Source organism: Petromyzon marinus, chromosome 55 (assembly GCF_048934315.1).
Source record: "Petromyzon marinus isolate PM22_M1 ecotype Great Lakes invasive population chromosome 55, UKy_Petmar_22M1.pri1.0, whole genome shotgun sequence".
Classification (NCBI taxonomy): Eukaryota; Metazoa; Chordata; class Hyperoartia; order Petromyzontiformes; family Petromyzontidae; genus Petromyzon; species Petromyzon marinus.
The window spans coordinates 13,677,631-13,690,724 of NC_133721.1; the positions used below are offsets into that span (position 1 = coordinate 13,677,631).

At 50.8% G+C, this 13,094-nt stretch overlaps 1 protein-coding gene across 2 annotated transcripts in view; it reads left to right on the forward strand.

Annotated features, from left to right (window-relative positions):
- LOC116954547 (diacylglycerol kinase delta-like) overlaps positions 1–13,094 on the forward strand; it is a 118,830-nt gene that overhangs the window by 9,399 nt on the left and 96,337 nt on the right. Inside the window, exon 1 of one of the 2 annotated variants that reach the window (XM_076052390.1) lies at positions 2,124–3,788. The exons of the other annotated variant lie outside the window; for it this stretch is intronic. Coding sequence (XP_075908505.1) covers positions 3,741–3,788 — 48 coding nt within the window. The 5' untranslated portion in view covers positions 2,124–3,740. Of the gene's footprint in view, positions 1–2,123; positions 3,789–13,094 lie in introns of those variants that run through there. 2 annotated transcript variants of the gene reach the window in all.

Genomic DNA, 13,094 nt, shown 5'->3' on the forward strand with positions numbered 1-13,094 from the left:
GAAACCCAATTGCAGAGCGAGGGGGGAGAACACACAAACCCCTGGCACAGAGACGGAGTGGAGCAATACCACGAGTCCGTGACGTGTGGGGGCAGGGGCGAAGCCACAGGGGGGGCTAGGGGGGGCTTAGCCCCCCCCCTGAAATTTTGGGCAAGTCGGTAATCGGGATAACCGGATATCCGGCTGCTGCAAAATGCTGCTGGCTGCCACCTCATGCTGCCCTGCAGGCTGCCACCTCGTGTGCTGCCCTGCAGGCTGCTTGAGCGGCAGCCTTTCGAACTTTTCGAACTTATTAGCCACATCAGCGGCTCCGACCTATTAATAAACTCCGCGTTCAAATCCAATAAAATTTGTTTTATACATTTGTGGCGCCCATTGTAAAACATAAACACTGGATGTCTCAGAATATTGAAGTCAGCCCCCCCAAAGTGAAAATCCTGGCTCCGCCCCTGTTGGGGGGATTGCTCTATGTGTGCGCCTCACGTGTTTGAGCGTCGGTTTGAGCATGCAGTTGGGCATGGCATCAGATTCACTTTCGATTCCTGTTCCACAACTTCTTACATGTCGATTTAAAGCTTTCGTGACTGTAGAAATTCATATTCTTGGTTAAAAATAAAACAATGCAATTCTCACGACGTTTCGATTGCAACACAAGCAATCATCATCAGGTGTAAAAAACACGCAAAAAAAATTGAAAAAAGTGGCGGGTTTTTTTAACGTTAGCACCACGGACAGCAACTTGCGGTTGTTCAGACGGACGAGTCCATCTATGTTCGGCACGGAGGAGGGGGGAGAGAAAGAGAATGGATGCGGTCTGAAAGCCACCGTAAGCGTGAACACAATCAATTAAGACCCGAAATGGTTTATCAAATCCTTCCAATGATTGCTAAGCCAGAATACATCTTCTCGGTTGAAATTGTCTCTGTGTTCGTATATGTGGATAGCCTCATGAACGAATCTCTCATGGTAGCCAGATGGCTTGCAGAGAACCTCTGTCTTGGAGACGTCGTGAGAATTTTATTGTTTTATTTTTATTATTTTATTATTTCCCTTCTACGTGACTTTACCGAAAGAACTACATGGCCAAGCACACGAATTTTTTTCATTTTTACATCAGAAGGTAAGGCCCACCGAGCTATACAGCTCTATTTCAGAAGTGACCGCACCGCAAATTATAGCTCAACGAAGTCACTGGCAGCAGACACATACTCTGAACGCGTGACGTTGAATCTAAATGTGGAGGATCCGGATAAAAATCCACGCGACCACGGGGAGAGAGAGAGAGAGAGACACGCAAACTGCAAATATTCAGCAGGCGTCAGGGTCGAGATCGAACTCACGACCTCCTGCATACCAGGCGAGGTAGTTAACATCTCATAGCCACCATGATGATGATGATGATGACAGAGAGACACACACACAAACTCCAAATATTCAGCAGGCGTCAGGGTCGGGATCGACACGCACCGAGTGCAAAGCGACCCCCTCCATGGTCCGGGGATTGCTCTCCCACGCCAGCTAATTGATCCCCATCAGTCACGCAGCAGGGAGATGCGAGAGCAATGGAACAGAGGATCGCGGCCACAGACTGATGATAACATTGACGACGACGACGAGTGAACGCGAGTCCTTTGTTTAGCCTGCAGGAGGAGGAATCCGATGAACTATGAAGCTCTTTTTCCACAGATGTCCAGTCGGAACGGGTCAGCAACCAGCCACTAGCACTCATTAGACATCTCACCAACTAGCCAACAAGCACAAAGATCCCCCGTATAGCCTAAACAGACTGTTGGGGCAAGTGCTCGTCACACGAGAGGGTGGGTGGCCAGCACCACGCCCGGCCGCCTTTGTCTCCCTAGTGGCGATGCTTGCACACCGGACAAAGTACTCATTTTAGGCTAAATCGACCCAGGGGAGGCCCCGGTTTAGATAATAGTCACCGGTGTTGTTTGCCGTGAGCGGGAATCGAACTCGGGTCGCCGGGTTCGTAGCGCAGCGTAGCGCTAACCGCTGCGCCACCGCTCCCCACATCCCCAGACACCCCAACCCCCCAGCAAGCACCACCACCAACTCAGGCTGCTCTCTGGTTGGACGGCTCATCCTGGAGTCGCACACGCGCGGTGCGAATGTCACCGCATAAATCACATCGCGATCTGTCAGCGAACCAAACTCATCACCGGCACCAGCAGCAGCAGCGCCAAGCGTCGCTCGCAGAGCCACGCGTAGACACATGCGCACAGAGACACGCAGATATATACACAGAGACACCGGCACGCGGAGACACGCAGATATATACACAGAGACACCGGCACGCGGAGACACGCAGATATATACACAGAGACACCGGCGCACAGAGACACGTGTGCACGGAGAATACGGTGGCACACGGAGACACCGAGAAACGCACGCAGACGCATCGAGGCACATCGAGACGCACGGAGACACAGTGACGCACAGAGACAGGCACACAAGGACACGCAGAGAGACTTAGAAGCCTACGGCTTCACTGAGACACGTGGACATACAGAGACATGCAGTGGCACATTGAGACACACGGAGACACAGAGAGACACATTGGGGTAGGCAGAGGCATACTAAGACACATAGACAGAGCGACAAACACATGTACATAGAGAAACGCAGAGACACGCAGAAGCACACAGAGCTACGCAGAAGCACACAGACACACGGCGTCACAGAAGCACACAGACACACGTAGACACAGAAGCACACAGACACACGTAGACACAGAAGCACACAGACACACGTAGTCACAGAAGCACACAGACACACGTGGACACAGAAGCACACAGACACACGTAGTCACAGAAGCACACAGACACACGTAGACACAGAAGCACACAGACATACGTAGACACAGAAGCACACAGACACACGTAGACAGAAGCACACAGACACACGTAGTCACGGAAGCACACAGACACACGTAGACACAGAAGCACACAGACACACGTAGACACAGAAGCACACAGACACACGTAGACACAGAAGCACACAGACACACGTAGACACAGAAGCACACAGACACACGTAGACACAGAAGCACACAGACACACGTAGTCACAGAAGAACACAGACACACGTAGACACAGAAGCACACAGACACACGTAGACACGGAAGCAAACAGACACACGTAGACACAGAAGCACACAGACACACGTAGACACAGAAGCACACAGACACACGTAGACACAGAAGCACACAGACACACGTAGACACAGAAGCACACAGACACACGTAGTCACAGAAGCACACAGACACACGTAGCCACAGAAGCACACAGACACACGTAGACACAGAAGCACACAGACACACGTAGACACAGAAGCACACAGACACACGTAGACACAGAAGCACACAGACACACGTAGTCACAGAAGCACACAGACACACGTAGACACGGAAGCACACAGACACACGTAGACACGGAAGCACACAGACACACGTAGACACAGAAGCACACAGACACACGTAGACACAGAAGCACACAGACACACGTAGACACAGAAGCACACAGACACACGTAGACACAGAAGCACACAGACACACGTAGACACAGAAGCACACAGACACACGTAGACACGGAAGCACACAGACACACGTAGACACGGAAGCACACAGACACACGTAGACACGGAAGCACACAGACACACGTAGACACAGAAGCACACAGACACGCGTAGACACGGAAGCACACAGACACAGAGTCGCACTCCGCATGGAGAGAGCGGAGAGCGGCGTGCGGACAGCCACGTGGCAGGACGCGGTGAGTTCCCCCGCACGCTTCCCACCCGGCTTTGTCTCTCTCCACGGGCACCTGCCGGTCCCCCCGGAGCCTGTTTCTTGCCTTGACATCGTCCCTGTGAGTATCGACGTCGTGTGCGGTGTGCGTGGAGAGCTCCCTTGTCGCGAGGCGTGCGTCAGGCGCCGTAGTCCCCCAACTCGCCCGGTGGCTCTCCAGAGCGCGGTCCGCGATGCTCCTCCAGGTCGTGCGCGGGTCGATCCGGGGACAATGACAACGTTCATACCTTGCGTTTCGGACAGTAATATTTTACTCGTGATCATCATCATCCTTAATAGAGGTTTTTTGGCTTAGATCGCGTAAATATATAAATGCGTCGTTAAACCCGCCACCACCCGACACAGCGAACTAGTAAGGGTTGTCACGTAAACAGAACGTGGCCAGATCGTCACGAGTACAGCACGCCGGTTGTGTGTTGGAGAGGCAAGGCACAACATCGTGGTTTCATTTGTTGCCACTTTTCTCTGTCCTGTGGTGCCAACATGCTCAAGTCGTCACGTCTGTCTGCCCCCAATCTCTTACGATGTCGTCGCCATTCTCTGTTCCTCGTGATTTTTATGTCAAACATGAATTTGGGTAAACTGCCCAGATGAAACGACCCAGCATCTAAATAGCCTCCTTTAAAAAAAACACAACCTTATAGCTGCGTTTAAAAATAGAATCATGTTCCCGTAATATTAATAATTCAGTATGAGTGGCATTGAGAGAGATAATGTGAATGCGCGTTGTCGTCACCAGCGGTGTGGTGGTGTGTGAGGCCTGGTGGACAGCAGGAATCTGTAAGCATCGGCTGAACGGTCGGCGGACCGTGAAACGTTTTTTTTTTCTTCATGAAAACACCGCGGAATTCGCTGTGATGATGGCACCGATCATGAATCGTTGCGCGGCAAATTGCCTGAAAACAACGCGAGTGGCGTCTGCTGCGCCTGGAAGGTGGCCCGTTCTCGGCAGCTAAGCGGGCCTGAGCCTGCTGAGTAATCTGCGTGGGATGTGGTGAGCGCCGCCCCGAGCGCTTGCCAGATGTTGCGGGGGGCAGATCCTCGTAGAAAAAAAAAAGTAGCTCCATATGTAGCGGTAACTACATATGTAGTAGCCACTAACAATTATATTCCCGTTACGATATCTCTCGTCCTGACACGAGACGTGTCCGTTCGGAATCTCTCAGCAGCGAGCATTGCATCACCCCCCGTGTCAGAGACATGTCCCTCGAAGATGGCTTCACAGAACTACCGCTGAGGTCGCTTCGATTATTCCCGTGCGGGTGCGTACCTCGTGTGTGCCCTGATGCGAGTGTTCGGCGCGTGTAAATCCAACTGAATACAATCCCATCTCAGAGCTGGAATCTACCAAATTAAGTGAAAGCCCGCGTTGAATACGATTGTCCACAGAAGCGGCTATCACAGAGGCACTTCTGAGACCGTTCCAAGTTCACCTCTGGTGCGCACAGCAGGGAGCAGCACTTCTCCACTCGTTCTGCCACTGAGAGCAATGCTCGTTCGTGATATTTTAAGTTCGCACTATTTAACCAACTTAAGTGAAAATCCATACTTTATAACATTTGTTATTTTTTAAAACGACTTTTATTTTTGGTCAGACATTTGTGCCCGGGCCGAGACCATCACCACACTGCACGTGAGAACCTCGGCTTAAATCACAGGCAGCGGCTGAAACCTGGATTCGAACCCAGGGTGTGTGCGTGTACGTTGAACTTCTTTAGCACCGTACGTAGCCAACCGAGGTGCGGCTCTCAGCTGCGCCAGCTCAGCGTTCTGACCTCCGACCTCTGAGCCAGCCGAGCCACCTCGCATTTCATCACAAAGCAAAAGGGAATTTGAATGCTTTAGGCAGCGCCGATGACAATCAGCGACGGGTGGATGAAAGGCGTTGTGTCAGCGAGAGTGCAGGACCTCGAGGACTGTAATAGAAGTTATTTTTGGTTAGAGCGCGTAATATCTAAACGTGTCGTTAAACCCGCCACCACCCGACAGCCAATTAGGAAAGTTCGTCACGTAAACAGAACGTGCCAATTCGTGACGAGTACAGCACACCGGTTGTGTGTTGGAGAGATTTTCTCTTCAAGTACTCAGATTGTAAATGTCGTGGATTTGCTGTTGTGGATTTGCACCCGGCACCTCCGATTAGCACGTGTGGCTGCGTATGGTGCGAAAGAAGTTCAACAAACATACAGTAGTCACCATGGGACCTCCCTTGCCAGCATTAAAACATGAGTATAGGTATTACCCTTTCTGGCAATAAAAGAGTTTGTGTTAAGATGTTAAAACACCAAACATAAACCATTTGCAAGGAATCATGTCTGCATTAACCACACATACTTGTGGTGAACATGCACCACATATACCACATATACACCTATTCTTTATACAGTAGTCAGTTTAACACGTAGGAATCGGGCAGGCTTGTGTGTCGCTGTGCGAGTCTGTGTGTCTTTGTGTCAGTCTGTGTGTTTCTGTGTGTCTCTGTGTGAGTCTGTATTTTTGTGTGAGTCTATGTGTGAGTCTGTGTGTTTCTGTGTGAGTCTGTGTGTCTCTGTGTGAGTCTATGGGTCACTCTGTGAGTGTGTGTGTCTCTGTGAGTCTGGGAGTATGTGTGAGTCTGTGTGTTTCTGTGTCTCTGTGTGAGTCTGTGTTTCTGTATGAGTCTGTGTGTCTATGTGTGAGTCTGTGTGTTTATGTGTGAGTCTGTGTGTTTCTGTGTGAGTCTGTTTGTCTCTGTGTGAGTCTGGGGGTCTCAGTGTGAGTCTGTGTGTCTTTGTATGATTCTCTGTGTCTCTGTGTGAGTCTGTGTGTCTCTGTATGATCTCTGTGTCTCTGTGTGAGTCTGTGTGTCTCCGTGTGAGTCTGTGTGTCTCTGTGAGTCTATGGGTCTGTGTGAGTCTGTCTCCGTGTGAGTCTGTGTGTCTCCGTGTGAGTCTGTGTCTCCGTGTGAGTCTGTGTGTCTCCGTGTGAGTCTGTGTCTCCGTGTGAGTTTGTGTGTCTCTGTGTGAGTCTATGGGTCTCTGTGTGAGTCTGTGTGTTTCTGTGTGAGTCTGTGTGTCTCTGTGTGTTTTTGTGTGAGTCTGTGTGTCTCTGTGTGGGCCTATGGGTCACTGTATGAGTCTGTGTGTCTCTGTGAGTCTGGGAGTATGTGTGAGTCTGTGTGTCTCTGTATGATTCTGTGTCTCTGTGTGAGTCTGGGGGTCTCAGTGTGAGTCTGTGTGTCTCCGTGTGAGTTTGTGTGTCTCTGTGAGTCTGGGAGTATCTGTGTGAGCCTGTGTGCCTCTTTGTGAGTCTGTGTGAGTTTGCAAATGAATGATGTATGTGCTACGAGTAAGAGACAGGTGTTTGAAACGTCACCCATTGTATTCACTTGCACGGTTTTCTTAAGTCCACGCAGCGTCGTTGGCTAGTGTGGTGCTTGTTGCCACTCACAATGCACACCGATCACTCACGCGCATCTGGCTGTCTGCATCTGCATAGGACATACGCACAAAGACAAATATATCCCATATAGCCTTTACCATCCTTTTGGGGCAAGTGCTGTTAGCACACACACACACGCGTGTTAGTACCATACACCCGGCGAGTAGGCGAGGCCTTGGCAGTTGTGTTTTTGTTGATTTATTTTTAAACAGCTTCAGCCTTCAAGTCGAATTCCCAAGGACGACTTCCCCGCTCAGCCTGGGGCAGGTGGCGAAGAGCGAGCGCCTATTCTGTAGACTTCGCACAAACTACAACCACAAACTACAACCACAAACACCAACCCAACGACACCAATCAAAGGGGTCTCCCCCACGCCGTCCGTGATGCTGGTGATGGGGAGCGGTGGCTACAAGCCCGGCCACCCGAGTTAGATTCCCTCTCACGGCCAAAACGCCGGTCACGATTATCCGCACCGGTCATGGGCCTCCCCTAGGTCGACTCAGCCTAACACGAGTACCAGGCGCGGTATATAAACATCGTCACTGGGGAGACAAAGGCGGCCGGGCGTGGTGCTGGCCACCCAACCCCCTCGTGTGCCGTGCCGGCCTTCACAGGTGCTGCTGCTACTCGCGAACGCCACTTGCCTGCCCTGTCCGGCCAAAGGCTGTTTAATCAAACCCTATGTATTTATCAACATAAAAAAACGTTGTACATTTGAAGCAATTGGCGGGACCCCGGGGTCCCATCACTGCCCCGGGGTGGGAAAAACCCGAGTAGCGACACGAGTCTCGATGCCTTACCGACAACAAAACTAGCGGTCAATCGATTGGCCTCGTCGAGAGCTACTCGGGGCACTAAGTTTCGTAAAAAGTTGAAAAATTACATAAACACGTTACATTCACTGCCTGGGGGGCGGTGGGGCTCGCCTTGGCAAAGAAGCCGATGATCGACGGCCGACCGGAGGGCGTCGGACGCCCCCCGGGGCTCGCGTTTGTCCGGTGGGGTGGCGCCCATCGTGTGGATCGCCGCCTGCTGCTGCTGCTTGTTGGCGTGAGTCTGGGCGGGAGGCGCGTTGCTGGCGTCGTCCAACTCGGCCACGAGATTGGGCGGACTGAACAATAATTATTATTATTATTATTGACCCCGGGGTCCCGCCAAATGATTCATTTGTAAACGTTTTTTTTTACAATTGAGAACCCAAAGGGGTGGAAGGCGACGTTAAAGGCGACGCACCACATGCGGAGAGAGACGAGAAGACCTGATGGATCACTTTCCCGTTGCTCCCTAGCAGGGTGCGTGGTCGTCAGTGCAGAGCAAGCAGCTGGTTGTTGGAGTGGGCTCGAGAATGAAAGTGCTCCCTCCTGACGATCGCGCGATTTGAATCATTTGCGACAACAGAACCAGAATAAATAAAAAAAAACAGAAAGACTGGTGCGTCGCGAAGAGTGTGGAGAGATCGGAGAGTGCGTGAAGTGAAGTCGAGTGAGATGAGATGGGAGGCATGGGCTGATTTACGACATTCGGCGTCTCATTAGCAGTGTCAAGCTACCCTGAACCAATTGCTGAGTGAACTTCCCTGCGTAGTCGGAGTTTTTGTTATACCGCGATGGCTCTTTCGGGAGTCGAGTTACGGGGGATGCGTTCGAGCGGCACACAACGGGAGCACGCGGCACGATTCACCTTTGGTGAAGTGTCGCTCGGAGCGTCCGCAAGAATTCCACCACACAGCCAATGCCGGATGATCCTTGTAGCAGCACAATTAGCAACAGATGTAGTAGCTACGTATATAGTAGTAGTACTATATATGTAGTAGTATTACATATGCAGTACTACTAATGTAGTAGTAGCTACTAATGTAGTAGTAGCTACTAATGTAGGGTAGTAGCTACTAAACATGTAGTAGTAGCTACTACACTTGTAGTAGCTACACGTGTAGTAGTAGTAGTAGCTACATGTGTAGTTGTAGTAGCTACAAATGCAGCTATGGGCCCCGTACTTTTAAGGGCCCACGCGCTAAATGCTTTCAAGCGATCAATTCCGGTTCAGTGATTCTGCACTTGCTCTATTACTATAGTACTATACCGCCTTCAACTTTTATGAACCACTGGGTGTTTAAGGTTAGCGATTAGTCGTATTATCTAGCTGTATAGCGAATGAAAAAATAAAATTACTTTACTAAGCAAGTAAAAAATTAGTGTTTTAATATTTACGTGGTTTTTTTAATTCAGGGCCCCTTAATAACATCATGCTACAAGCCCCGCGCGAGCTTCACCCGGCACTGACCACGCGGTGAGCGGGCGCCGAGGCCGTGACGGAGCTTTAATCTCTCACGGGGAGCAAAGCGGCACGGGACAAATCGGCTCCCTCTCGACCTCCCTGCGCCATCAGTCATCACCACAGGGCCCTGCCAAACTCTCGTCATCACCACAGGGCCCTGCCAGCCTCTCGTCATCACCACAGGGCCCTGCCAGCCTCTCGTCATCACCAAAGGGCCCTGCCAAACTCTCGTCGTCACCACAGGGCCCTGCCAGCCTCTCGTCGTCACCACAGGGCCCAGCCAAACTCTCGTCATCACCACAGGGCCCTGCCAAACTCTCGTCATCACCAGAGGGCCCTGCCAGCCTCTCGTCGTCACCACAGGGCCCTGCCAGCCTCTCGTCGTCACCATCATCGCGCTCGTGATGGACCCGCAGCTTGCTTGGCGATGCAGCATGGGCAGTGGAGTGTTGTGCACAAACTCCAAATAACAAAAAGATCAATCTTGACTTAACAAAAAGATAACTCGACACATTGGTCAATGGCACCGTAACATTAAAAAAGGATGAAAAAATACCCATAACAGAGGTTTTTATTTTGTATTGCTTGGGGTTAGATCGCGTAAATATATAAATGTGTCGTTAAATCCGCCACCACCTGACACAGCCAATTGGTAAGGGTTGTCACGTAAACAGAACGTGCCGATTCGTCACTAGTACAGCACTAACCGGTTGTGTGCTGGAGAGGAAACCCACTACAACATTGACAATGATAGTGTATAGTGTAGTGTATAGTATAGTGTGTAGTGTATAGTGTGGTGTATAGTGTGTAGTGTATAGTGTAGTGTATAGTATAGTGTGTAGTGTATAGTGTGGTGTATAGTGTAGTGTATAGTGTAGTGTATAGTGTAGTGTGTAGTGTATAGTGTGGTGTATAGTGTAGTGTATAGCGTGTAGTGTAAAGTGTGCGGAACGAGTGACTAATTGGCAGCCTGTAGTGAAGGTTGGTTGACCATACTTCACCACGCTGGTCAGTGTAGGCTGGTGAATTGGCGGTTGTGGGGGTGGGACCACGTGCTGTTTGTAGTTCCCACACCGCGTTAGTCACTAATTTGAGGCTGAGTCGACCTACGGGAGGCCTAGGACCGGCTCAGATAATCGTCAATGACGTTGGCCGTGATCGGGAATTGAACTCGGGTCGCCGTGGTGTTCATAGCGCAGCGTGCTCACCACTAACCCACCGCTCCCCACTTACCACAGCACGTCGATGTCAACATTAGGGAGTGAGGTCCAGTACAGGCTCGGATACCGCTCACCACTGATGTCAGCCGTGGTCCGGGATCGAACTGCGGCCGCCAGCACACCGTGCTAGCTAACCGCTGTGACAACACCGCTCGTAATAATGATACAGTATAGCTTTAAGTGATCGACGGTTACATTACAATGAAATAATTGAAATATTCGAGCACCAGCTGCGTCATCGTGGGAAGTGGCACGTGGAGATTATGGGGGTCAATTTGGACTCCGCAGCGTTCAACCCTGCCCACGACCATCAGTCGAAAAATCAATAGCGTTAAGACAACGGTCGCGACCCTAAACGTCAGCCAATTTTATATGCATATATTGTTTTTATTGTTCTCTTGAACATGTAAATAGCGTTGTCAATACACTGCTGGACGATGTTAGGGGTTGGTGAAGACGGATTGGTGAAGACGGATTGGTGAAGACGGATTGGTGAAGATGGATTGGTGAAGACGGTTTGGTGAAGACGAATTGGTGAAGACGGATTGGTGAAGACGGAATGGTGAAGACGGATTGGTGAAGACGGATTGGTGAAGATGGATTGGTGAAGACGGATTGGTGAAGACGGGTTGGTTAAGATGGATTGGTGAAGACGGTTTGGTGAAGACGAATTGGTGAAGACGGATTGGTGAAGACGGAATGGTGAAGACGGATTGGTGAAGACGGATTGGTGAAGATGGATTGGTGAAGACGGATTGGTGAAGACGGGTTGGTTAAGATGGATTGGTGAAGATGGATTGGTTAAGATGGATTGGTTAAGATGGATTGGTGAAGACGGATTGGTGAAGACGGAATGGTGAAGACGGATTGGTGAAGACGGGTTGGTGAAGACGGATTGGTGAAGACGGATTGGTGAAGACGGATTGGTGAAGATGGATTGGTGAAGACGGATTGGTTAAGACGGATTGGTGAAGATGGAAGTACAGTGCACAAAGGCTTCCGATCTGAGGGTCGCTGCCCCAAAGCAGCACCTGGTGTAAGCATTCGCGGGCACCCATCCAGGCACTATCCGTGGTCAAACACCGCTTAGCTTCTGTCCGTAATCACAAGACGCAATCTACACGACCCACAGCACCCACAGTGAGTCCATCAAACGAAAAGATCCCCCGGATAGCCTTAACAAGACGGTTGGGGCAAGTGCCGTTAGCGAGCGGCACCATGGCCTGCCGCCTTTATCATCCCTAGTGGCGATGTTTGCACACCGCACCAGGTACTCATTTAAGGCTGAGTCGACGTAAAGGGAGGGTCAAGCCTGGTTCAGATAATTAATCGCTGATGTTGGATTAATGAATGAACAAAGATCCCCCGTATAGCCTTAACAGAATGTTAGGGCAAGTACTGTTTGCGAGCACCTATGAAGGCCGCAACGGCACACGAGGGGTGGGTGGCCAGCACCACGCCCGGCCGCCTTTGTCTCCCCTAGTGGCGATGTTTACACATCGCAGCAGGTGCTCATTTGAGGCTGAGTCGACCTTGGGGAGGCCCAGTGCCGGTTCAGATAATCGTCACTGATGTTGGCCATGAGCGGGAATAGTGCAATTCTGGCTATCGCCTGATGAGGCTGTTGTAATCACTAGCGAAACGTCGGACTCGAATTGTAAATGTTGTGGGTTTACTCTTCAACACACAATCGGTTAGTGCTGAACTAGTAACTAATTGGCACGTTTTGTTTAGGTGACAAACCTCACTAATTAGCTGTGTCAGGTGGTGGCAGGTTTCACGACACATTTATATTGAAGCGAATCTCATGGCAATTTACGCCAGCAACGCTCATACCTAAAAACTAAACGCATTTTTATTTTATTTTACCGGGTAAGGCCTACCGATCTATGAAGCGGCTTGGTGATGACCACGCGGCTTATCATCACGTGAACATTTATGGCAGCCAAGCACTCTGAACGCGTGGTGATGTTGATTCTGAATGTGAAGGGAACCCCCGGAGGAGCCGGAGAGAAATCCACGCGACCACGGGGAGAGGGAGAGAGACATGCAAACTCCAAATATACAGCAGCAGCAGGCGTCAGGGTCGGGATTGAACCCACGACCTCCTGTAGACCAGGCGAGGTAGTTAACATCTCCTGGCCACCGTGATGATGAGAGAGAGACACGCAAACTCCAAATATACAGCAGCAGGCATCGTCAGGGTCGGGATTGAACCCACGACCTCCTGTATACCAGGCGAGGTAGTTAACATCTCCTGGCCACCGTGATGATGAGAGACACGCAAACTCCAAATATACAGCAGCAGCAGCAGGCATCGTCAGGGTCGGGATTGAACCCACGACCTCCTGTTG